This window comes from Oryctolagus cuniculus, chromosome 3, assembly GCF_964237555.1.
Source record: "Oryctolagus cuniculus chromosome 3, mOryCun1.1, whole genome shotgun sequence".
Lineage (NCBI taxonomy): Eukaryota > Metazoa > Chordata > Mammalia > Lagomorpha > Leporidae > Oryctolagus > Oryctolagus cuniculus.
Window position 1 is genome coordinate 117,640,149 of NC_091434.1, and position 26,735 is coordinate 117,666,883.

General features: G+C 39.4%; 1 protein-coding gene across 6 annotated transcripts in view; it reads left to right on the forward strand.

Annotated features, from left to right (window-relative positions):
* Positions 1-26,735, forward strand: part of PTPN4 (protein tyrosine phosphatase non-receptor type 4) — a 193,664-nt gene that overhangs the window by 60,417 nt on the left and 106,512 nt on the right. For 5 of the 6 annotated variants that reach the window (XM_051848753.2, XM_051848751.2, XM_017342790.3 and 2 more), the window contains exons 3-4: positions 4,852-4,959; positions 26,636-26,678. In XM_051848753.2, coding sequence (XP_051704713.2) covers positions 4,852-4,959; positions 26,636-26,678 — 151 coding nt within the window. Of the gene's footprint in view, positions 1-4,851; positions 4,960-26,530; positions 26,679-26,735 lie in introns of all 6 variants that reach the window. The other variant, XM_070071022.1, reaches the window with a different exon arrangement.

Consider the following 26,735-nt stretch of genomic DNA (forward strand, 5'->3'; position numbering starts at 1 on the left):
TCAAAATACTAATGACATTCTTTAGAGAATTAGAAAAAAAATCCTAAAATTCATATGGAAACATAAAAGACTCAAAATAGCCAATGCTCTGTTGAAGAGGAATCACAATACCAGATTTCAAAAGACACTGCAGGGCTTTTATAACCAAAACACCATGGTACTGGCATTAAAATAGACATGTAGACAGTGAAACAGAATGGAAACTCCTGAAACAAATCCACAAATCTGTAATCAACTTGCCTCTGACAAATGTGCTAAAACATTCTGTGAAAAAAGGATGGACTCTTAAATAAATGGTATTGGGAAAATTGAGTTTCCATACTAAAGAGAATAGGCTTTTATGTTTAGTTCTGTTTCTCCAATTCCATTGCTCTTTGCTCTGTTGTTCAAGTTTCTTCATGTTATTTCCATTCTAGTTGGAGAACTTCCTTTAGAAATTCCTGTAGCGATAGTCTCTGAGTGATAAGTTCCCTTAAATTTTCTTTTTCTGAGAAAGTCATTATTTGCTCTTCATTTCTATAGAATGATGCAAGTTTTGTGTCAACAGTTGTTTTCTTTCAGCACTTGAAAAATGTATACCTCCTTCTGGTCTTCATGATTGCAGGTGAGAAACTTGTTCTTATTGAAACTGTCATTGTCTCCTTTTTTCTCCTAGCTACTTTGAAGATTTTCAATTTGTGTTTAAGTTTTAGTATTTTGGGGCCGGCATTGTGGCTTAACAGATAAAGCCACCACCTGCAACACCACATCCCATGTAGGCGCTGGTCAATGTCTCAGATATTCCACTTCTGATCCAGCTCCCTGCTAATGGCCTGGAAAAAACAGCAAGAGGATCGCCCAAGTGGTTTGGCCCCTGCCACCCACATGGGAGACCCTGTTCAAGTTCCTGGCTTTAGCCTGGCTCAGTGCTGCCATTGTAGCCATTTGGGGAGTGAACCAACAGTGGAAGATATCTCTCTCTCTCTTTCTCTTTCTCTCTCTCCCTCTCTCTCTCTCCCTCTCTCTCTCTCCCTCTCTCTCTCTCTCTCTCTCTCTCCCTCTCCCCCTCCCTGTTTCTCTTTAACTCTTTCAAATTAATCAATTTTAATATTTTGATGATTAATTTAGGGTAGATTTCTTTGGATCCATTTTGCATGAGAATCAGTTGGAGTTGTTTGGATTCAGTTTGCCTGGAGATCACTTAAATTCTTAGATCTGTGTTTTTGCTTCTGATAGATTTATAAAATGTTCAGGTAATATTTCTTCAAATATTTTATTATCCTAAAACTCTCTTCTCTTTTAGAGACTCTGGTGAAATGAATGTTACATCATTTTTCCCTTGTCCACAAGTCTCTGGAGGTTTCATTTTGTTTTACTCCTCTCTGTCTTTCCTGTGTTAGTCATATTGAATAATTTCTATTGATCCTTCTTTAAGTTCATTGATTTCTTTGTTACCTCCATTTATCTCTTGAGCCCATCCACTCAGTTTTTGTTTGTTACTATATATATATTTTTTTTAGTTATTTAAGTGTAATTGCTGTTTGGTTCTTTTATGTGTTTTATTTCTTTGGTGGGCATTCATAATGTCTCCTTGAAACATTTTTGTGGTGGTTACTTCCAAATCCATGTCAGATGATTCCAGCAGCTGAACTGATATTGGCGTCTGTTGGTTGTCTTTCCTCAGTCTAGTCGAGATTTGCCTAGCTCATGGTATGATGGATGTTTGGATCCTATTCAGTCTTCTCTGTAGCAGAGTCATGTAGGTCAGATAAATACCCTGACCTACTTTTGTGGGTCATAGCTTTTTGTTTTGTTTTGTTTTGTTTTTGTTTTGTTTTCACCCAAAGACTTATTTGATTCAAAGGCAAGTGACACAGAGAAAGGAAGAAACAGAGAGAAAGATCTTTTATCCACTGGTTTACTCCCCAAATGGATGTGATGATGGGGACTGAGGCTGGGCCAGAATGAAGTCAGGAACCAGGAACTCCATCTGGGACTCTCCTGTGGGTGACAGAGGTCCAGGTACTTAGAGCATCTTCTACTGCCTTTCCAGGTGCATTAGCAAGGAGCTGGATCACATGAGGAGCAGCCTTAACTCAAACCACTACTCCAACATAAGATACCTTTGCTGCAGATTGCAACTTAGCCACCTATGCCTCGATGCTGGTCCCTGTGGGTTATAGTGTTTTTTTGTTTTGTTTTGTTTTGTTTTAAGATTTATTTTATTTATTTGAAAGAGTTACAGAGAGAGATCAAAATAGAGAGGTCTTCCATCCACTGGTTCACTCCCCAGATGGCCCCAATGGCCGGAGCTGCGCCAATCCAAAGCCAGGAACCAGGAGCTTCTTCCCGGTCTCCCACTTGGGTGCAGGGGCCCAAGGACTTGGGCCATCTTCCACTGCCTTCCCAGGCCATAGCAGAGAGCTGGATCAGAAGAGGAGCAGCTGGGACTAAAACGCCCATATGGGATGCTGGCACTTCAGGGCAGGCCTTTAACCGGCTGTGCCACAGCTCCAGCCCTGGATTATAGCTCTAATAACAGTTCATTTCCTTAATATTTTCAGTGCCATTCTGTTGTTCTTCGTGTATATGTTATCCAAAGATCTTTCAGCAAACTGTCCATGTATTTCACATTGTGGTTAAGTTCTTATACCTCTTGCCATTTTAATTTTGGTTAGTTTTGCATGTAGTTCACTGAAGGTGTCTACCCACTTTTCTTTCATAAGTCCTCCTTCCCTCCATCTGGGAGATGCCACCTGCTACAGCTCTGTGTTAGAGGTAGTGGTGGAAGTCTGGGCTTCACTCAGTTTCTGCTAACATCACCCCAACTGGGGAAGCTGAACACTGCTTGCTACCAACAGATTAAAATGGAATTTCAGCCTATGTGTTCTGTTTTTGCTTGCCACCCAAGATCCTATGAAAGGACATATTGTGAAGGACTTTATGGTGTAGCTGGGGAAAGGGTAGAAGATAGTTCCTCCTTCCTATCTGTGATGCATAGAACTCTAAGCTCCCCACTTGTTTTCCCTGGGCTTGGAGAATAAGAATACCTCAATCCCCGCCCCCCCCCCCATCAGGTTTGACAACTTAATAGAATGGGAGAAAACATTTTCAGATTACATATATAATAAGTATTTAGTATCCAAAATACAAAAAGGTCTCTTTAGAGTACAATAACAAAAAGATAACAACCTAATTTACAATGGGGCAATTTGGTTGGACATTTCTGCGAAGATATACAAAAAGCCAACACACATGGAAATATCAACATCATCAGTTGAAGCATATCTTACCTAGCATTGATTTTTGCAAATAGTCTTTTGATCTAATTCTGGCCAGTAAGGCATGAAGCAAAGTTCTTTGTAAGGTAACTTTACAAGGAAGGTACCTCCTTTGAACATTGTCATGTTCAATTATGAATCTTGGAAGTACTGTGACTATACTGCTAAAATCTCACAAGTATAGCCAATACTTGCAGTGCAGATTAACAGAGATGGAAAAAAACCTAGTCCTTGACTGTGTTTCTTATTGCTGAATTAGATTGCTCTGGATTCTGTTGCGCCTCTAGACTTTCTATTGTATGGAAAAAAAAAAGTCCTTATGGTTTTGGCTCAGAGTTTAGATTGTGCCTTGTAGCTGGAAGCTTCCAAACTGCTCTGGCTAATGAGAGGAAAAAATAGCAGTAACTATTAACTACTATTTACCCCTGTGTTTTTCCAGTATATATCTTAAATGGAAAATATTAAATTGACTACTATTTTGTATAGCTGTTTCTTCCAATATTGGATTTTGTTTATTGTATTTTATTTTGTTTACAGTATTGTAGTCAATATTGTTATCAATTTCCAACTTGTTTTCCCAACAGATTTTATCTGAAGGTTGAGCATCCCTAATCTAGAAATCTGAAAGGCTCCTAAATCTGAAACTTTTTGAGTGTCCTGTTAGCACTCAAAAAGTTTTGGATTTGGGAGCATGTCAGATTTTGAATTTTCACATTAGGAATGTTTATGTAAGTCTGTTTAGCTTTTCAAATAAAACTGAAAATCTTCTGAGATCTAAAGCATTTCAAGTCTCAAGCATTTTGGATGAGGGTTATTTAACCTGTATAACATTAGTACCAGTAAGTATTTTTTTAAATCCTATTGATTGGATTTTATTTTTCAGATTGTTGTTTGCTTGTGGCATTCATTAGAATTTCCCATTTACATTTCTTTTGTTACTGACTGCTTCTCTGTGTGTTTTTTATTATATTTCTTTTTTAGGGGATTATCCAATCATGTCTTTTCTGTCACAATTTAGTGGCTGTGTAAAGTGATGAAGTTACAGTTACTCATTCTTACTAAAACAGGAATAATAAATAAAGCTTCCATGACAGAATGCTTGTGAGGTTAAAATGTGATATTTCTCCAAAGATATCTGAGTACTTTGAAATGCAAATATTAGTCCTTTATCAAATTTGCTTCAAATAAATTTCACCATCTTTGTTTCCTTTTTGTGGCATTATTTTATACACAATTGTATTTTATCAAATATGTCATGTTCTATTCATAGTTTAAATATAATAATGAAAAACATAGAAAGATGATATGAAGAGGTAAATGAGTTAATGTGGTAAAATATGAAATAAAAAAATACCATAATAGCCTGAAAGTAAAAGACATTTTCAATCAGATTTCTTCATACTTTCATATTTATTGTGTTCTCTTTGAATCAGTTTGCCTAAAGTCAATTTTTTTTTTAATTACTGTGTCACATGTGAGATCTTCATTCTCAGATTATTGGTATGGAAACAGTTGCCAATTTAATAGAGGAGAACAAAACATGTAAAGTGTGCAGTCTTATCAAATTTGAATTCAATTTTTTTTCTTTCAGAAACATGATCAGGGGCAAGTTCTGTTGGATATAGTCTTCAAGCATCTTGATTTGACTGAGCGGGACTATTTTGGTTTACAGTTGACTGAGGATTCCACAGATAACCCAGTAAGTTTAAGCTAGTGTTTTATATCTTCATTTCAGTTTTTCTCTATGTTCATAATATAAAGTCCTTTTTAATATATTATTCACTTAGTAAGTTTATTTGGTTTTAATAATTAGAGATAATTCTTTTCTCTTTTTGGTTATTTTCTTGATGTTTTAATCTGTTAGAGGTTATTACCTTCAGCATTTTCACAATTAGCAGTCAGCCTACAAATCTAGTTTCATTAACTATGTGTCTTTGACAACTAAAAAGTAAATCTACTTTATGCCTCTTTAAAGAGAAAAAAAACTAGACATAAGGATTAAAATATCTTGAGACGTATTTTCCTTATAGGAAAAGAAGCCCTCACAAATGAGACCTAGATTACATTTCAGTACTGCACTGTCGCTCCCCCATTCGCGGAGGAACGACACAGGACCCTGCGCTGTTCTTTCTGCTGCTCGGCCCTTCCCGGGTTTGCTGCTGGTCCTTCCCGGGTTGGCCGCCGACCCCTCCACCTCCGTGGAGGGGCGGCTCCCCCTGCCACTTTCCCCACTTCCGCGGAGGAGTGGCACACCACCGGCCGGCTCTCGGGGGCTGCTCAGGTGTTCCTTCAGATAGATGTTCCTGGTGCATGTTGTCTCTCTCCTCCTTTATAGTCCTCTTTCACCAATTCCAACTCTGCTACCCACACGCCGAGCACGCTGCTCTCCTCCAATCAGGAGCAGCTCCTGCAGTTTATTGGTCAAACTGGAGGCAGCTGCGTAGAAGCTGTTTACTCCTCTCCCAGCGCCATATTGTGGGAGAGCAGATGCATAGAATAAGTCTTAATTCTAGTAACTTAGTCTAGTCCGAGTTGCTCCCCACACTGCACAATGCTTTAGCTTTAGGTTCCTTGGTTTTTTAATGCACTCTTCGATAATTACAATTTGATTCATTTGATTGAAAAGATCACAGTATAGAAATAGAAGACAGTATATGATGACTAATATAAATGGTTACTCTGACAGTTATACATTATAAAACATACTAAGCAAGCATAATTTATTGTGAACCTAGATGAGAGGTGTATTAGCAAATTCTGATTGGATTTTTTTTAAGTTTATAGGCTACACAGTGAGGGATTTTAAAAGATGATAGCCTTTTGATTACTTTCAGGAAATATTTATACTGAAGGAAATACTCTACAGGTTGGAAAAATTGGGAGCCTGAAGAAATGGTTCTCTCAGTCTTTTACAAATCTCTTTATAAGGCTATATTATTAGAATAGCTATGGAAAATACAAATACCGTTTATGAGAAAAGTAGGGTTTTTCTTTCTCACCCTCTAGTTCCTGCTCAGTTGAGATCTAGTTCTCTGAGTGAATAGGTAATAAGAAGCGAAAATGAAATGTTAAATGCTGTTACTCAGCCGGCGCCGCGGCTCACTAGGCTAATCCTCCGCCTAGCGGCGCCAGCACACCGGGTTCTAGTCCCAGTCGGGGCGCCGGATTCTGTCCCGGTTGCCCCTCTTCCAGGCCAGCCCTCTGCTGTGGCCAGGGAGTGCAGTGGAGGATGGCCCAGGTGCTTGGGCCCTGCACCCCATGGGAGACCAGGAAAAGCACCTGGCTCCTGGCTCCTGCCATCGGATCAGCGCGGTGCGCCGGCGGCGGCGGCCATTGGAGGGTGAACCAACGGCAAAAGGAAGACCTTTCTCTCTGTCTCTCTCTCTCTCACTGTCCGCTCTGCCTGTCAAAAAAAAAAAAAAAAAAAAAATGCTGTTACTCATTTTCTTGGTATCCTGTACTGACTTTGTGTTTTCAAAAGTGAGTTGTAGTAAATTATGAGGATGATGTGGATGAAAACAAACCAATACGTAGTCTCTATAAAAATATATAGTTTTGACCTGAGCTAAAATTAAACTTTTCCTCATACTTCGATGCCTTCCCCAGATCACTTGAGCTTCTACAAGGAACTAGAATAATACTGTTATTTCTTGGTGTATAAACTCATGTAAATCACCAGCGCCGCGGCTCACTAGGCTAATCCTCCACCTAGCGGCGCCGGCACACCGGGTTCTAGTCCCTGTCGGGGCGCCAGATTCTGTCCCGGTTGCCCCTCTTCCAGGCCAGCTCTCTGCTGTGGCCAGGGAGTGCAGTGGAGGATGGCCCAAGTGCTTGGGCCCTGCACTCCATGGGAGACCAGGAGAAGCACCTGGCTCCTGCCTTCGGATCAGCACAGTACACTGGCCGCAGCACGCCAGCCGTGACGGCCATTGGAGGGTGAACCCACGGCAAAGGGAAGACCTTTCTCTCTGTCTCTCTCTCTCACTATCCACTCTGCCTGTCCAAAAAAAGAAGGAAGAGAGTAGAAGTATCTATATCGCAGCCTTCCCTGGAAAGTGAAGTTGTGAGCCAGGCAAATACATGAAAGGTGTCTGTTACACCTTACTATGTGTGACACTGAGAGAAAAAACGGGATAGTTCTTTAGGTATCTTGGTAAACCTCATAGGTCAGACACACTAGCCTTTGGCTTGACTGAGATTGACAGGAGAACAAGTCTGCAAAGAGGAAGATACTGACTACTCACCACCGTAGTCATTACCATGGGTAAGGAGACCATGATTCCTGAGGAGGTATTCCAGAAGGAATAATACTGAGATCATATCTGCCACAAGAGATTAAATTCTGTTGCATAAATTTGTACAGAAGAAAACATTTCTGTACATAATTTCACCAGGATGAATATGGAGAAGTAGAAATATTTTGAGCTAGGTCAGTCTTTTTGCTGTCCCCTACTTTTTGTTACTTTGTGTTTTCTATCTTGAACATTTCTTTCTCAATAAATGAAGTTTATTCCCAGGTCCAAGTATCCAAACCAATTCTTCCAGAGAAGTTAAAATCATAGAATTTTAAAGACCCCAAAGAGGCTTTAGAGATTATCTAGTCTAACACCCTTATTTTTCATGAGCCATTACCCAGTCCAAGGAGATGAAACCCAAGCTACTTCCTGGAACTAATGAAACTAGAATCTAAGTCCCCTAATTCCCTGTTCCAATCTTTTCTACTGCACCACAGTTTCAGTATTTTAAAATATTCGGAAGAATCTGTGAGATCAAATTGTGTTCCAAGGAAAGACCTTTAAGGGCACAAATCTAGTAAGTAGTGTCTCATTTCTAGTTGTCATTGTAAAATTATATTAAAGCTTTAAGAATAATCAGTGATGCTGGCGCCGCAGCTCACTAGGCTAATCCTCCGCCTTGCGGTGCCGGCACACCGGGTTCTAGTCCCGGTTGGGGCATCGGATTCTGTCCTGGTTGCCCCTCTTCCAGGCCAGCTCTCTGCTGTTGCCCGGGAGTGCAGTGGAGGATGGCCCAAGTACTTGGGCCCTGCACCCCATGGGAGACCAGGAGAAGTAAGTACCTGGCTCCTGCCATCGGATCAGCGTGGTGCGCCGGCCACAGCGCACCAGCCGCGGTAGCCATTGGAGGGTGAACCAATGGCAAAAGGAAGACCTTTCTCTCTGTCTCTCTCTCTCACTGTCCACTCTGCCTATCAAAAAAAAAAAAAAAAGAGAATGGAATAAGAGTAATATGAAACTTTTATTTTGGATTTGTTAATCAGCCAAATGTTTCATGAATTGCAATATCATTTAATTCTCATAATACTCTTATGATGAAAGTGTCATTAAATTTCTTTAAAAGATGAAACATTGAAGGTTGTAAAAGTCAGTTTGTTTGAAGACACATTGGTTAGTTAAGTAGCTGAAATGATGTGACTTCAGATCTGGCTTCAGAGCCTCTGCTGTCTCAGCCACACAGTATTGCTTCCCAGATAGAGGTACACAATTTATTCCAAAAATAAATGAACTAAGCAGAAGAGGTAACACACATTACCATCAGTGATGAAAAGGAACTTGGTTAGAATCTGCAAGAATTAATTCTCTTCTATTTTTAGTTCAGAGTTTTTAATCTTAAAGCTTATCTATATTATTTATACATGTTTATATATTTATATATATTTTTATATGGATTGTTTTACAGGATTAGGGCTAATATTACCTTAGGCTATAGATATTGAAATTAATTTAATTGAACTTACGGTTGATCAACCAAAAAAGTACTTAGCTTTTCTTTTTGTCTCATGAGTAAGAAATACAGAATCTGAGCTAACCTCTGTGTCTTTAGAAACTCATGGTATTCAATTTTAGTGGCATAAACAGCATTACTGGAAAGCTTTGATGTTCTGAAATTTCTCATTCTTTCATTTAAAATCACACCTTTTAGCATAGTGTTGTATAATGGTAATGTCCAATAAGTGTTATGTTGAATGAGTGAGGAAAATAATGAATAATATAGTTATAATTCATATGCATGATTTATTTAACTTTACATGCATTTAAAGTTGGTTATTTCCTAGTGACCTTTATTCCATCATATTATTTATCGAAGTCTTCAGATAGTATTATTCCTGTACATTTCCTCCTCCTCCCCCCAAATCGAAGTACAGTGCTCTTCACGAGGACAAACAGTTGATTGTCAGTTACTATTGGCTTGATCTTTCTGTGCGTTACTTTTTCAAATAGTTTGTGGTTTTTTGGTTGTGAGGTTTTAATGGGTTCTCCTTCTTTCCATTTCTCCTAACCTTGTGATTTTCAAACTTGAGCCTGCATGGGAATCACCTGGAAGGCTTCTTAAAATACAGATTTCTAGACCCTACACCCAGAGTTTCTGTTTCAGAAAGTCCAGTGTGGATCTGAAGAATTTGCCTTTTCAACAAGTTCCCTGTAATGCTAATGCTACAAGTCCAAGCAAATGCATTTTAAAAATAATGCTCTAACCTAGCAGACTGTTAACTAAGACTACTGAAGTATGACATAATTCATTTGGAATAATTTGATTTATCCTTTGAAGATTTCTTTTACGTAACTCAGAGTTCTTGAATTATTCTATTAGGTTTGAGAAAATATAGGAAAAGTCACATAGAGGATGATCATCACTTCAGTAAGCCATGTTTTAGTGCAACATGGTTTCTAAAATTCTTGCTTTTATTTCATGCATGCCAATATTTCTCTTTTACAATCCTTTCATCTGTTATTTCCTATCTCATCTGTTATTACCTATTGCATAAACCTCTTGGTAGCCCGCTAAATACTGTTTGTTTGCTTTGGTCTCTTTCAACCCTGTTGTATTTTGGAGCAAGAATGACAAAGAGACATAGAGAAAAGTGTTTCCAGAAAGCAGCGGCAGCATATTGGAAGATATGGAGTAATGGGACAGGAATGCCATGTTAGAGGGACTGAAAACAAGTTATAATACTGCTGGGATATATAGCAAGAGGAGGGAGAAGAGTTATCCCATAAAGAGATTATATGTAACTAAGGATTTATTTATACATCTGAGATTTTTTGACATGTAACTCTGGTTACCCTGTAGCCAGAGGCTAATAATGTTGCAAACTGGAGGTTGTTGGGAAATTGTTAAAACAATTAAGTTACTAGAAAAAGTTATGATAGGTTGTTAGAGCAGGAGGAGTGAAGTAAAGCAAGTGAGTTAGAGATAATTAGAATATAAAATTAACAGGCCTTGTTGATTTGAAAGTAGTATTGTTGGGGCCGACACTGTAGCATAGTGGATAAAGCTGCTGCCTGCCATGATGGCTTCCCATATGGGCGGGCGCCAGTTCAAGTCCCAGCTGCTCCACTTCCAATCCAGTTCTCTGGTACGGCCTGGGAAAGCAGTAGAAGATGGCCCAAGTGCTTGGGCTCCTGCACCTGTGTGGGAACCCAGAAGAAGCTCCTGGCTCCTGGCGTCAGATCCACCCAGCTCCGGCTGTTGCAGCCATTTGGGGAATAAACCAGCGGATGGAAGACTTCTCTGTCACTCTCTCTCTCTGTCTCTGCCTCTCTGTTACTCTTTCTAGTAAAATAAATAAGTCTTTAAAAAAGTATTGTTGATTTTTTTTCTTTTTCAGTTGTTTATAGAAGTACAGTTGACTCTATATTGACTTTGTATTCTATAAATTTCCAAAACTCACTTATTAATTATAGTATCTTTTTGTAAATTCTATAGTACTTACTACATAGATTATCATGTAGAAAATGATTCGATGTCGAGCCGGCGCCGTGGCTCAATAGGCTAATCCTCCACCTTGCGGCACCGGCACACCGGGTTCTAGTCCCGGTTGGGGCGCCGGATTCTGTCCCGGTTGCCCCTCTTCCAGGCCAGCTCTCTGCTATGGCCAGGGAGTGCAGTGGAGGATGGCCCAGGTGCTTGGGCCCTGCACCCCATGGGAGACCAGGAAAAGCACCTGGCTCCTGGCTCCTGCCATCGGATCAGCGCGGTGCGCCGGCTGCAGCGGCGGCCATTGGAGGGTGAACCAACGGCAAAGGAAGACCTTTCTTTCTCTGTCTCTCTCTCTCACTGTCCACTCTGCCTGTCAAAAATAAAAATAAAAAAATAAATAAACTTAAAAAAAAATGATTCGATGTCATTTTCATACACATGGTTTATTATGTTGATTCTCAATTTTTTTTTTTTTTTTTTTGACAGGCAGAGTGGATAGTGAGAGAGAGAGAGACAGAGAGAAAGGTCTTCCTTTTGCCGTTGGTTCACCCTCCAATGGCCGCCGCGGCCGGCGCCCTGCAGCCGCCGCATCGCGCTGATCCGAAGCCAGGAGCCAGGTGCTTCTCCTGGTCTCCCATGGAGTGCAGGGCCCAAGCACTTGGGCCATCCTCCACTGCACTCCTGGGCCATAGCAGAGAGCTGGCCTGGAAGAGGGGCAACCGGGACAGAATCCGGTGCCCCGACCGGGACTAGAACTCGGTGTGCCGGCGCCGCAAGGCGGAGGATTAGCCTAGTGAGCCACTGCGCTGGCCGAGTCTCAAATTTTAAGCCAACCTTATATTCCTAGGTTAAACCCTAGGATGTATGATTGTTCGTGTATTAATAGTGTATTCTCAGACTTTACTAAATGCACATAAGTTTTAGAATGGTTTTTCACTAATTCTTGAAGATTTTCTGTGTAAATTATTGTGTCCTTTTTAAATAGAGAGTTTTACTTCTTTCTTTCTAGTCTATGTCCTCCCCCCACCCAATATCACATAGGCTAGACCACTAGGACAATGATATATGGAAGCAGATTTTCTTATCTTGTTGCCTATTTTAAGAGGAAAATATTCACCAGCTAATATACTATTAGCTGTAGGGTCCCCTACCCCACAATGTCAATGTAACCCAGCATATACTTTTTTTAAAATTTATTTATTTGAGAGGTAGGGTTATAGACAGTGAGAGTGAAACAGAGAGCAAGGTCTTTCATCCACTGGTTCACTTCGCAAAAGGCCACGATGGCCAGAGCTGAGGCGATCCGAAGCCAGGAGCCAGGAGTTTCTTCCAGGTCTCCCATGTGAGTGCAGGGGCCCAAGCACTTGGGCCATCTTCCACTGCTTTCCCAGGCCAGAGCAGAGAGCTATCAGAAGTGGAGCAACTGGGACTAGAACCAGTGCCCATATGGGATGCCTGCACTGCAGGTGGAAGATTAACCTACTGTGCCACAGCACCAGCCCCACTGAGGCATAATTTACATAGAATAAAATTCAATACCCATTCATAATGACAACACAGTAGGACAAGAAAGAAACCTCTTCATTATGACATAGAATATCTACTAAATATATACAGAAGCATCATGGAAATGCTATGTGGAACCACAATGAAATGTCACCACACATCCATTAGAATAGTCAAGATAAAAAATTCTAGCCAGCGCCGTGGCTCAATAGGCTAATCCTCCACCTTGCGGCGCCGGCACACCGGGTTCTAGTCCCGGTTGGGGCGCCGGATTCTGTCCCGGTTGCCCCTCTTCCAGGCCAGCTCTCTGCTATGGCCAGGGAGTGCAGTGGAGGATGGCCCAGGTGCTTGGGCCCTGCACCCCATGGGAGACCAGGAAAAGCACCTGGATCCTGGCTCCTGCCATCGGATCAGCACGGTGCGCCGGCTGCAGCGGCGGCCATTGGAGGGTGAACCAACGGCAAAGGAAGACCTTTCTTTCTCTGTCTCTCTCTCTCACTGTCCACTCTGCCTATCAAAAAAAAAAAAAAAAAAAAAAAAAAAGATAAAAAATTCTTTCAGCAGTAGAAGATGGCCCAAGTGCTTAGGCACCTGCAGCCACATGGGAGACTTGAAAGAAGCTCCTGGCTCCTGGCTTCAGATTGGCCCAGCTCTGGCCATTGTGGCCATTTGGGGAGTGAACCAGTGGATGGAAGAGCTCTCTCTTCCTCTCCCACTCCTTCTCTCCCTACCCCTACCCTTACACCTACATCTACCCCTACCCCTGTCCCTACTCCTACCCCTCTAACTCTGCCTTCCCAATAAATAAATTAAAAAAATTTTTTTCAATTCCAAGTGTTAGCAAGGGTCTGAAACAACTGATAATTGCTTGTAGCAATAACACAACCATTTTGAAAAATAGTGTGGCAGTCTCTAGTAAAATGAAATATTGATTTAATATATATCACCCATCTATCCCACTTTTTGGTGTTTGTCCTAAAGAAATGAAAACATGTTATATGAAATCATTTTTCTTTGTTTTTAATATGTACTTATTTGAAAGAGTTTCAGAGAGGGAGAGACAAAGATCTTCCATCTTCTGGTTCACTCTTCAGTTGGCTACAACAGCCAATGCTGGGCCAGACCGAAGCCAGGAGTGTCATCCAGATCTCCCATGTGGGTGGCAGGGGCCCAAACACTTGAGCCATCTTCTGCTGCTTTTCCCAGGCAATAGACAGGGAGCCAGGACATGAACCAGTCGGTGCCCATATGGGATGCCAGCATTATAGGCAGCAGCTTTACTCGGTATACCACAATGTGGCACCTGTTATATGAAATCTAGTACACAAATGTTTATAGTACCTCTGTTTATGGTAGCCCAAATGTGAATTAACATTAATGACCATCAGTAAGGAAGCAGATAAAAGATAATTGTTGTATAGCTGTATAGTGGAACACTGTATGATTACTTTTGTATTCAGTTCTAACACAAACAAACCTGGGGGTTGGGGAACATATAAAAAGGGACACAGGGAACATTTTAGGATGATAGAAATATCTTGTCTGTGATGGTGGTGGTTTCTTGACTGTACACATTTGTCGTAGCATAGACTGAATATTGGAAATGCATGTAGTTAACCTGGCTCCACCCACAATCCATATTCTCTTCTCCTTTGGCAGAGCAACATCTCTACTCTTTTCTTTAGAGTTCCAGCTGTTTCTTTTTAGTGAGATCTTGCATTCTTCCGGTGCATGCCCATTTCAGCTGTCAGCTAGAATTGAATGCAGATTTTAAAGCTAATCCTCCCCACTGGGTTCTTCCTTTCTATTTCTTTTCTTTTGAGTTCTGTCAGTCCTGAACTCTGCTGACAACTCAAGTCAATAAGATCCTTGTGTAGGATTTGAGCTTCCAAAACTCCAAATGTATAATTCTCACCCATTGTAACTGTTCTGATTTTTGAGGGTAGACTTTCCTTCTATCTGTGCCTGCATCTGTTTGCTCTTCATTGTCAAGTAATACACAAACACATTAATACACAGAATAAAATGAACAAAGCAGACAAGAAATTTATGGGTTTCTTTGAAGATTGTATGTTGATAAGAATTGATAGAAGTTAGAAACATACCAGGGGATTCCAATTCAATCCCATCAAGGTGGCATGTACCAATGCCATCTCACTATTCCAAGTGATCAATTTCAGTTCACAATTGATCATAATGAAAGGACTAAGAGTCAAAGGGAGCACATAAACAAGTCTAGTACCTGCTAACACTAACCGATAGAATAAATAAAGGGGAGAGTGATCCAACATGGGAAGTGAGATACTCAGCAGACTCATAGAATGGCAGATGTCCTAAATAGCACTCTGGCCTCAGAATCAGCCCTAAAGGCATTCGGATCTGGCTGAAAAGCCCATGAGAGTATTTCAGGCATGGAAAGCCAAGACACTCTGGCAAAAGATCTCTGTGAGTGAGATCCCAGTGGAAAGAACAGGTCTTCAAAGAGGGAGGTGCCTTTCTCTGAAGGGAGGAGAGAACCTCCACTTTGACTATGACCTTGTCTAAACAAGATAAGAGTCGCAGAACTTAGAGGGCTTCCATAGCCTTGGAAACTCATGACTGCTGCATAGGGAGATTACTGATGCCATAGACAGGAGTGTCAATTGGTAAAGTCAACAACAGGAGTCACTGTGCACTTACTCCTCATGTAGGATCTCTGTCCTTAATGTGCTGTGCATTGAGATTTAATGCTATAACGAGTACTTAAACAATATATTTCACTTTGTGTTTCTATGGGGGTGCAAATTGTTGAAATCTTTACTTAATGCATACTAAACTGATCTTCTGTAAAAAAAAAAAAAAAAGAAAATAAATTATCAATTCCCAACTTGACTCTCACTGGGATTAAACATGACAATAGGTCTGATCTGATTTCATCATCATTTTAAAAAATCATCTATTATTTTTCAGTTTATGTTTCTGTGTGGGAGCAAACTGTTGAAATCCTTACTTAATGTATACTAAGCTGATCTTCTGTATATTAAGATAATCGAAAATGAATCTTGATGTGAATGGAAGGGGAGAGGGAGTGGGAAAGGGGAGGGTTGTGGGTGGGAGGGACGGTATGGGGGGGAAGCCATTGTAATCCATAAGTTGTACTTTGGAAATTTATATTCATTAAATAAAAGTTAAAAAAAAAAAAGAACCAAACGAGGAAAACTTACCAAAAAAGTGTAGAAGAGTACAATAGATATGTGATAGTTTTCAGGGTGTTACAATATGACTATCAGTGATTAACTTGATAAATTATTTGTGCAACTAGGTTACTGAGCCTCCTCTTTTCTTTCCCTCTCCGGTTGAACAAAGGACACACATACGGGTCTCCCGGTAATAAAGCTGCTTGTGTGTTTTGGAAATGCTGGGAGATGGGAGAGAAGAGAACTCATATAATTATATACACACATATATGTATATGTATAATATGTTATATGTATACATATGTATATGTATATTATATATATGATTATAACCATTTAATTATAGGTTGAGCATCCTAATCCAAAAATCCAAGATCTGAAACTTTTTGAAATGATGCCACAAGTAGAAAATTTCACACATGGAGCACACATTTGGCCTTGCAATTAATACAGTGTCCTTTATCACATTACCTGGGTTTGATTCCTGGCTTTGGCAGCTGACGCCAGTTTCCTGCCGGTACAGGAAGACAGCTGGAATGACTCAAGTAATTGGGTTCCTACCACCCATGTGGGAAACCTGGATTTGTTCTGCACCTCTGCTCTGACACAGCCCTGGCTGCTGTAGACATTTGGGGAATAAACCAGCCAATGGGAGCATGATCCTTTCCTCTTAGCTCCTTCTGTCTGTCTCTTTCTTTCTTTCTCTATGTCTCGCAATTAAATAAAAATGAATTTTAAAAAAAGAATAGAAAGTATCACACCTGACCTTTTGTGATGGGTTGCAGCCTAAATACACATGCTCTAAAAATTGAAATTATCTTCATACTACGTATATGAGATGCATTTGAAATATAAATGAATTTCATGTTTAGACTTGGGCCCTGTCCCCAAGGTATGTCATTATGTAATGCAAATATTCCAAAATCTGAAACACTGCTGGTCTCAAACATTTCAAATAGTTGATACTCAACCTGTATATGCCTCAAAAGTTCAAATGAATCATTTGGAAAACTATTAGAACTATTAACACTTAAAGTTCAGTGAACATTTTTCAGTACCTAGTTATATTTATAATTTAGGAAGCATAGCCCAACAAAATAGCAAATTAATTTAAAAAAATCTTAATCCATGGCCAGCGCCACGGCTCAATAGGTTAATCCTCCACCTGCAGCGCTGGCACACCGGGTTCTAGTCCTGGTTGGGGCGCTGGATTCTGTCCCGGTTGCCCCTCTTCCAGGTCAGCTCTCTGCTATGGCCAGGGAGTGCAGTGGAAAATGGCCCTGCACCTGCATGGGAGACCAGGAGAAGCACCTGGCTCCTGGCTTCGGATCAGCGCGATGCGCCGGCCGTAGCGCGCCGGCCGCGGCGGCCATTGGAGGGTGAACCAATGGCAAAAGGAAGACCTTTCTGTCTGTCTCTCTCTCTCGCTGTCCACTCTGCCTGTCAAAAAAAAAAAAAAAAAAATCCATTTCACATATGGAAATAAACTTAAGCAGGAATTTCAAGAACAGTATGAAAAAAAATATAGAATTACAGGAAGATGTGATAGAAGCCATGAATAAATGGAGACATTTCACATTCATGATAAGAATGACTCAAAGTTACATCTCAGTACTACAGTTCCACTGGTAAATTCAATGCAATTGCTAATTCCAATCTGAACTTATTTTGGGGGGAGGAGTGAGTAGATTGGACGACATGATTGCCAAGTTTATCTTGCTAGAGATAGTTATTTAAAATGTAAGCAGCTTGTTTCATAGATACAGAAATATAGTACGATAATGTAGTACTTAAAATAATTGATAGTAAGATGGACATAAACCAGTGGGGTAGAAGAAACAACCCAAGAATAGAATTTTACCTATCTGAGAATGTCATTAATTTACGTATTTTTAATAAATATTTATTTGAAAGGTAAACTTACAGCAAAGGGGAGATGGAAAGGTCTTCCATCCACTTGTTCTCTTGCCAGATGCCCACAATAGCCAGAGCTGGCCAATCTGAAGTCAAGAGCCAGGAGCTTCTTCCAGGTCTCCCATGTGGGTGCAGGAGCCCAAGAACTTGGGCCATCCTCTACTGCTATCCCAGGCCATAGTAGAGAGCTGGATCAGAAGAGGAGCAGCCAGGACTAGAACTGACGTCCGTATAGGATGTGAGCGCCGCAGACAGCGGCTTAGCCTACTACACCACAGCACCGGCCCAGAAAATGTCATTTATTGCAATGGTGGCATTTAAGTCAGGAAAGTTGTTTGAACATTTGACTGAAACTGGAAAAATTACATTTAGATTCCTAATTGATACCATGTGTAAAGACAAATTCCAATGCAAATTTAAATATGAAGCAGTACTATAAAAAGTCTGGAAATTTAAAAAAATATTGCTTTGTTACAATCATACTGGGCAACTGTTGTTTCCTAAATTTATAAAGGAAAAGCTGATGGATTTTAGTGCATAACAGTTACAATATACAATAAGAGATACCTTAAAGAAAGTTGAAAGACAAGCTTCCAACTGAAGGGAAATACTGAATAACATGTATAACAAATTGATAAAATCTAGACTATGAAAAAGAGCTTCTATAAACCATAAATGAAAGGTAATTCAACTGAAAATAGAGAAGCCATGAACAGAAAAGTATGCATTAATGAGAAGCATGTGACAGGATGTTCATCCTCACTAGTAAATGAGAAATGTGCCAAATAAAATTACAATGAGATAGCATTGTTATTTGCATATTGTATTAGCAAAAATCTTCAAGATTTCACAATACCTATTTCTGGCAAGGGTTCAGGGAAAAATGCAATCTCAGACCACTTGGTGAGAATGTAAAGTAACAAAGTCTTTTGGAAGGCAGATGGCAGCGTGTATCAGTATTTAAAAAATTCTCCTGTGTGTAAGAATTTCTCTTGCAGCATCATGTGAAATTGGAGGTAGTAATGGAAAAAACTGATGTATTCATTCATAAGGGAATAGTTGAGTAAAGTTGCCACACAAAGGCAAACTGTACATTTATCAGAAAAGTTAAAGGGGGCAGCATTATGGCACTGCAGATTTGGCCCTTCTTGGGAAGCCCACATCTCTTTTCTGAATGCTGTTTGAGTTCCAGCAATTCTGCTTCTAGTCCTGCTAATGTGCTTGAGGGGCCACAGATGATGGCTCAAGTGCTTATTTTCCTGGGTGGAGTTCTCAGCTTCTGGTTTTGGTCTGGCCTAGCTCCAGCTATTGTGAGCAATTAGGGAATAAACCAGAGATTAAGATTTTCTCTCTCTCTACTCCCTTCCCCCGTGTGTGTGTGGGGGGGGGGGTGTGCGTGCACGTTCGTCTCCCTCTCCTCTCTTTGTCAATCTCTTTCATATCTTTTTTTAAAAGGTTGAAGTATTTGTGTTAACATAGGAAGATCCCAAAACATCTTAGTCAAACTGAATAAAGATAATAAAAATGAAATAAACCATGTCCAGTGAGAACACTGATATATGTGTACACACACACAAACATACACATAATTTCAAAATTCTTAACATGCTTGTGTCCCACAGCATTACAAGGCATACATGAAACTGTAAACAGTGGTAACCTCTGAGGAAGAGAGGGTAGGATTGGGAGACCCAAGATGAAAGACTGGTGTTCTTTGCTGTTTGTATATGTTTGTATGTATGTGTATCATCTGAATATTGTACATTGATACTGTTTTTAGGTATTTTCAGAATGATTTTGTTAAAGAAAACAAAGGGTAAATGACCTTTCATCCAAATTTGGCTACTTCAAATCCTGTGGGAAACTTTAAAAAATTTATCAGTACTCTGTGCCTAGAGATTCATGGTTTATTGGTCTATTCAGACCTAAGTCTTCTAGGAAAAGATCCTGTGAATCTGATACTGACTTTCATTCACAACTGCTCCCTTGGTTTGGTCACCTGATTGTACAAATGAAGAAAGACTTGAAAGCTTGACGGGGAGCAGTAGTGGGAAAGTGTTCAGGTAAGGACTTACTGGGTCTTTCTAGTTTTTCAGCATTGCTTTTGTTTTTATTTTATATACCTAGGGTAACATAGTGAAAGGTAAAGTTGGAATCAAATCTAAAATTTCCACATCTTTTCTCTCTGCTGTGTTTCTGAGCTAATTATTTGTTTACTGTTCTTGGTGGCTCCAGAATTCCTTTATGTGTGAGATGCCCAAGTATCTCAAAAGCTGAGGCAGACATTCTGGCACAGCAGATTAATTGCCTGTGATGCCGACATCCCATATGAATGTTGATTCAAGCCCTCGCTGTTCTATTTTTGATCCAGCTCGCTGCTAATGTGCCTGGGAAAGCAGGGGAATATGGCCCAAGTCCTTGGACCCGTGCACCCACAAATGAGACCCAGATGAAGATTCTGGCTCCTTGCCTCAGCCTGGCCCAGCACCAGCCATTGCAGGCATTTGGGGAGTGAACTAACAGATGGAAGATCCCTCTCTTCCTATAACTCTCCTTTCAGATACATGAAATGTTAAAAAAATAAATTTAAGTTACTATTGGACTTTCTCGTGGAGTGGGCACTTAATATAGCAGTTAAGATTCCCACATCAGTGTGCTGGGGTTCAATTCCAGGCTCCAGCTTCCTGCTAATACTGGCCCTGTGAAGAAACATGATGGCTCAACTAGTTAGATTCCTGGCATCCATGTGGAAGAGCTGGATGGTGATCCTCATCCATAGCTTCAGCCCCTGGCCATTGTGTGAACCAGCAGATGGGATCACTTTCTCTTAAATGAAAAACTTTGTCCCAAGTTTCTGATTTATAACAAATAGGATTGAGTTATGAGAAACAGGTTAATATTCCATTAACTACCATTAAGATGAACAGTGGCAACTATTACAGCTAAACATTTCTAAAACTTGATATAAATGGAGCATTGTACGGATCAGTTATGCAGTTACTTGATCTGTGCTTTCTGTGCGTGAATGGATTCTCTTCCTGCAATATCTAACCTCCACCTTAACCCATGTCTTCACTCCTTACCACTCATCCTTCACCTTCCCCCTCCCTCTGCCTTCACATTTTTAAAAACTGAGTGAAAGTCACTTTCTAAAGCCCTTTGACCACCACTACTGTGCAGGTATTATTTACTTCGTTCCCTGTATCCCTAAAGCAGTGATAATACTTTTTTGAGCTGATATGTTTCCTAACTTAAACATGCTTGTTTTTGGGAACTTTGTCTTGATTTTCTTTTCTGTTACCCTAGATTCTAGCACACTGCCTCATATACAGTAGGCCTAAAATAATGAACAAGTTAAAGAATGAGAAATTGGCTTTGAGAAGAGTGGAAACAGAGCTTTATATCTAAATAGACAATACTGTATGAATTAATGGAGTTGATAAAATAATATCCTTTATTATTGATATTAATATTAGATATTAAAAGTTAAATATATTCAATGTTCATATATATTGCATTGCAGACAGTTAAGAATCTTTTTTCAGATATAGCACAGTAACCCAGTTGGTACAGTTACTGGTATAGAAAATTAAAATATGACTAAATATAGATTGTGATGTAATCTCAATGCCCATTTATTTACATAGTCTGGGGGATTTATAAGATTTATTTTCAAGTTATAATTAAACAAAAATAGAACCTAAGACTTGAAAATATATGTTCATACATAAAAATTTGTGCTCAGATGTTTATAGCAGCATTATTCATAGTATTTAAGAAATAAAACAACTCAAATGCTATATCTTTATGGTGGAACATTATTTAGCAATAAAAGGAATGATATACTACTGCATACCCACTAAGGAGGCAATACTTTTAAACAGCTAATTTTTCTTTTCAATTTAGCAATTTTTTTTTTAATTTTAGATTTAAGTTAACAAGTTTCATATATTTCATATACACAGGTTTAGGAGCATAGTGATACTTCCCATGCTATTCTTCCTCCCACCCTTATTCCAACCCTTCTTCTTCCTCGCTTTCCCATTCCCACTCTTAATTTTTTATAAAGATCTACGTTCAGTTTATTTAATGATCATAAAGTTAACACTATGTAAAAGAGTTCAACAAATAGTATGAAGAAAAGAAACCAGTATTTCTCAACAGAAGAGACAAGGGCTATAAACAGTCATTGAATTTCAAAAGTCCATTTCACTCCATTCATTACATTTTAGGTACTCTATTAGTTACCATGGGTCAGGGAAAACATATGGTATCTATATTTGGGGGATTAACTTATTTCACTAAGTATAATGGTTTCCAGTTACATCCATTTTGTCACAAAAGACAGAATTTCATTTTTTTTTTACAGTTGTGTAGTACTCCACAATGTATATATACCATAATTTCTCTATCCAGTCTTCAGTTGATAGACATCTAGGTTGATTCCATATCTTCACTATTGTAAATTGAGCTGCTATAAAAATGGGGGTACAGATAACTCTTTTATATGCTGATTTCTTTTCGTTTGGGTAAATTCTCAGGAGTGGGATTGCTGGATCATATGGTAGGACTATATTCAGATTTCTGAGGTATCTACATACTGTCTTCCACAGTGACCGCGCACATTTACATTTCCATCAACAGTGGATTAAGGTATCTTTTTCCACACATCCTTGCCAGTATTTGTTGTTTGTTGATTTCTGTATAAGAGCAATTCTAACTGGGGTGAAGTGAAACCTCATTGTGGTTTTGATTTGCATTTCCTTGATGGCTAGTGGTCCTGAGCATTTTTTCAAGTGTCTGTTGGTAATTTGGCTTTCCTTTCTTGAAAAGTACCTGTTCAAGGCCTTTGCCCATTTCTTAACTGGATTGTTTGTTTTGTTGTTGTTGAATTTCTTGAGCTCTTTATAGATTCTGAATGTTAACCCTTTATCAGTTGCATAGTTTGCAATATTTTCTTCCATTCTGTCAGTTGCCTCTTCACTTTGCTGAGTGTTTCTTTGCAGTGCAGAAGCTTTTTAGCTTGATGTAATCCCATTTGTCAATTTTGGCTTTGATTGCCTGTGAGTCTGGGGTCTTTTCCAAGAAGTCTTTGCTTATACCAATGTCTTGCAGTTTCCCCAATGTTCTCTAATAATTTGATAGTATTGGACTGTAGATATAGGTCTTCGGATCCATTTTGAGTAGATTTATGTGTGTGTAAAGTGTAAAGTAAAGGTCTTGTTTCACATGGAGATACAGTGTGTGTGTGTGTGTGTGTGTGTGTGTATACATACATACAAATCCAATATGTGTATATATAGAATATATTGTGGATCTATGAGCCTATGCATTGTATATTTTTATAAATACTGCCAGGTTGTCTTCCATTGAAATAGCACAATTTGTACTTTCACAAGCTTTGCATGAGGGTTCCTGTTTTCTCATATTCTTGCTGTTGTGAGATGTCATAAAAAATTCTAGTCCTTCCTAATAGTCTGTTGAGAAGGAATAAGTTAGTATAGATTTAATTTGTATTTCTCTAATTATGATCAAGATTGAATATTTTTTCATAAACAAGGCCATTCCTATCTCATTGTCTGAATTCCTATTCTTATCCACTGCCTCTTTTTCTTTTTAAAAATTCATTTATTTATTTGAAAGGCAGAACTATAGAGAGAGAGTTCTTCCATCTGCTGGTTCATTCCCCAAATAGTGACAAGGACCAGTGCTGGGCCAGGCCAACACCAGCATCCAGGAACTCCTTTGAGGTCTCCCATGGTAGAAGGGATCCAAGCACTCGGGCCATTTCCACTGCCTTCTCAGGTGTGTTAGCAGGGAGCTCAATCAGAAATAAGGCAATCGGGACTTGAACCAGCACTCAAGGGATTCTGGCATTGTAGGAAGTGATCTAACCCTCTGTGCCACAATGCTGTCTCCACACTGCCTGTTTTTGTATTAATGTTCGTCTTTTTCTTATTGATGTGTAGAATTTTTTCCATGTTTTTTCCCAGCTTATTGTGATGTGTATTACTGTGAGTACCATTTTTACAGTCCAGTAGTGTACTGTAGCATTGTTCCACCTTCATGATTTAAACCAAGAATCTATATCATTGTCATTATAAATAAGTGCTGTCAAAGTTTCCCAGTGCTTATCATTGTATTCCAAGGTGTGTCAGTTTAAAACATCTGTTCGTGAACCTAAATATGATAGCATTTCTGATCTCAAAATATTAGCTTCTGTGTTTTAAAAGTTTTTAAGTATTTGAGGCAGACAGAGCAAGAGAGAGAACCCTCCCACCTGCTGGTTCGTTCTTCAAATGCCTGTCGGACCCTGTATGGGACTGTAGTCAGAAACAAGGAATTCATTCCAGATCTGCCGCTTGAGTTATCACTGGGTCCCCAGGTCTGCATTAACAAGAAGCTGGAGTTAGTTGCAGTGCCAGGTATCAAACCAGGCACTCTCTTTTTTTTTTTTTTTTTTTTTTTTTTTTTTTTTTTTGACAGGCAGAGTGGACAGTGAGAGAGAGAGAGACAGAGAGAAAGGTCTTCCTTTGCCGTTGGTTCACCCTCCAATGGCCGCCGCGGCCGGCGCACTGCATTGATCCGATGTCAGGAGCCAGGAGCCAGGTGCTTATCCTGGTCTCCCATGCAGGTGCAGGGCCCAAGCACTTGGGCCATCCTCCTCTGCACTCCCTGGCCACAGCAGAGAGCTGGCCTGGAAGAGGGGCAACCGGGACAGAATCCGGTGCCCCGACCAGGACTAGAACCCGGTGTGCCGGCGCCGCAAGGCGGAGGATTAGCCTAGTGAGCCGCGGCGCCGGCCAAACCAGGCACTCTCATGAGGGACACAGGCATCCCAAATGCCAAGGCACACCAACCCCTGAGCTCAGAATATTTTGAAGAACTGAACAGAGAAGGCAGGCTTTGAATGGAGTAATTGTTCTCACATTTTTAGTTAATTTAGTAAATGTGCTGTATGGTATTTTCTAAAAAATATGAAGAAAAAATCATTAGATTAATAGATAAATGGTTGAGAAGATAGATAGGTGGATAGATAAGATAAACAAAATATGTTAAATTATACTGAAAACCAGCTGATCATTGGCAAAGAAAATAGATACTCCCCACTTCCAGGTGTTGAGTTATTCAGCAGGTTTGGTTGGCCCTTCAATAAATAAATATATGTATATATATTTGAAAGTTTTATTTATTTGAAAGGCAGAATGACAGAGAAAGGGAGAGACTAAGAGAGAAAGAGATCATCCATCCACTGGTTCAATCCACAAATGGCCACAACAACCAGGCTTGGACCAGGCTGAAGCCAGGAGCCCAGAATTCCATCTGGGTCTCCCACATGTGTGGCAGGGTCCCAGGCGCTTGGGCCATTTTCTGTTGCTTTCACAAGCATATTAACAGATAACTGGATCAGAAATGGAGGAACCAGCACTTTGATATGGGATGCTGATACCACAGGCAGCAGCTTAACCTGCTGTGTTCCAATGCCAGCCCTCCCATAAATATTTTTAATATAGATTGTACACCAAGCCCTATAGTAGGTTCTGACTAGCCTGTCTTGACTGAAACAGATTTTATCCCTTACTTCATGAAGTCTATAATTTAGTGGAGACAAGTAATGAAAAGTTAAAATAATTGAGAAAATGTTATAAAATAAATGTACTGTTCCTTGTTTACTTATTAGACGATAATTGAATAATGGAGCCATGTGACGTATTGGTAGTGTGGTAAATGAAAGTTTCTGAGGAGGCAGGATTTAAGCTGAGACTTGTAGATAATGAAGAGAAACCAGCCCTAGGAAGGAAAGCAAAAGGAGATTCTATGAAAGGGAAGCTTGAAATCGAAGGCCCTAAAGTGGCATCTTTGAGAGGTAGAAGGCCACTGTGTCTGGAGCTGTTGAGGTAGAAGACATAAGAAGGCATGCAAGTCATGGATGGTAAAGCCTTTGGACCTTGCACTGAGAAACCACCACATGTGAAGGAATTATCAAGGAGTGACACAATCATGTTTGTTTTCTAAAAAAACCATTCTGGCTTCTAGAAGCAGGGTGAAGAGGAAAATGGTTACAAAAGAAGCTGAGGAAATAGTTAAGAGGCTATGACCAGAGTGTAGACCAGAAATAAAGAATGTGACCAAGTAGATGGAGAAGGATTGATAAATTCTAGGCATAGTTTGAAGGTAGAATCAAATGAATGTAATGTGTTGGATGTTAAGGATAATGGAGAGAAAAGACTCATGGATTTTGTCCAGCCATTTGTTATTAAAATCCATGATGCTTTGTTTGCATGGATTGAAATATTGGGTAGTAAGAATTAAGTTTATAAATAATGATGCATAGACTTCTATTTGTGTGTTTCTTTAAAAATACTACCATATATTATACCTTATATTCTAATTTTTTAAACTGAAAATGTATTAGCATTTGAAATATTTGCTGAATTCATCTATAATTTTCCAGAAGTAGAGTTTAAGTGGCATTCAGAAGTATTGAGAGTACTTAAAATTCTCACGTACAAAAAGTGTTCCTTCCAAAAACTAAACATTATCTCTTACAAAATTAGTAAATTTTTTTTTGGGAGGGGGGGTGTTGTAATGTTTTAAAGAATAGGGTAGAAGTTATAATAAAATATTTACTAAGAGTAAATTTTCAACTTCTGTAGTTAAATTTTGTATAAATGAGAGTATAAAACCCCAAATTTAATTTCATGAATGGTAAAGAAAAAATTTTAAATCTTGTCAGCTAAAATACAATGAAAATCACTTCAGATTGCTACAATTATTGTAAGCATCTTTACTTCTGAAATAGCAGTTATTACATTGTATAATTTGATAGGAAATTCAACTCTTAAAGCTACCGCACATACTTTCAGTAATTTCTAGCATAAATTCTGTGTTAAATTTGATATGAAAAATTTTGTCTGTAATGTAATGGATTTTTTCCATTCTAAACCTTTTCAGAAATGCAATTCTTGGCACTAATCTTCAAATGGAACACATTTACAAGAATTGATATATTAATTCTTTATGGAAAAAAGCTATCAGATTTATTTATTTATTTTTCAGAGGTGGCTGGATCCAAACAAACCAATAAGGAAGCAGCTAAAGAGTGAGCATATATATTTACTTAATGTTTTAAAAGTATACATTATAAACATAAAAGATT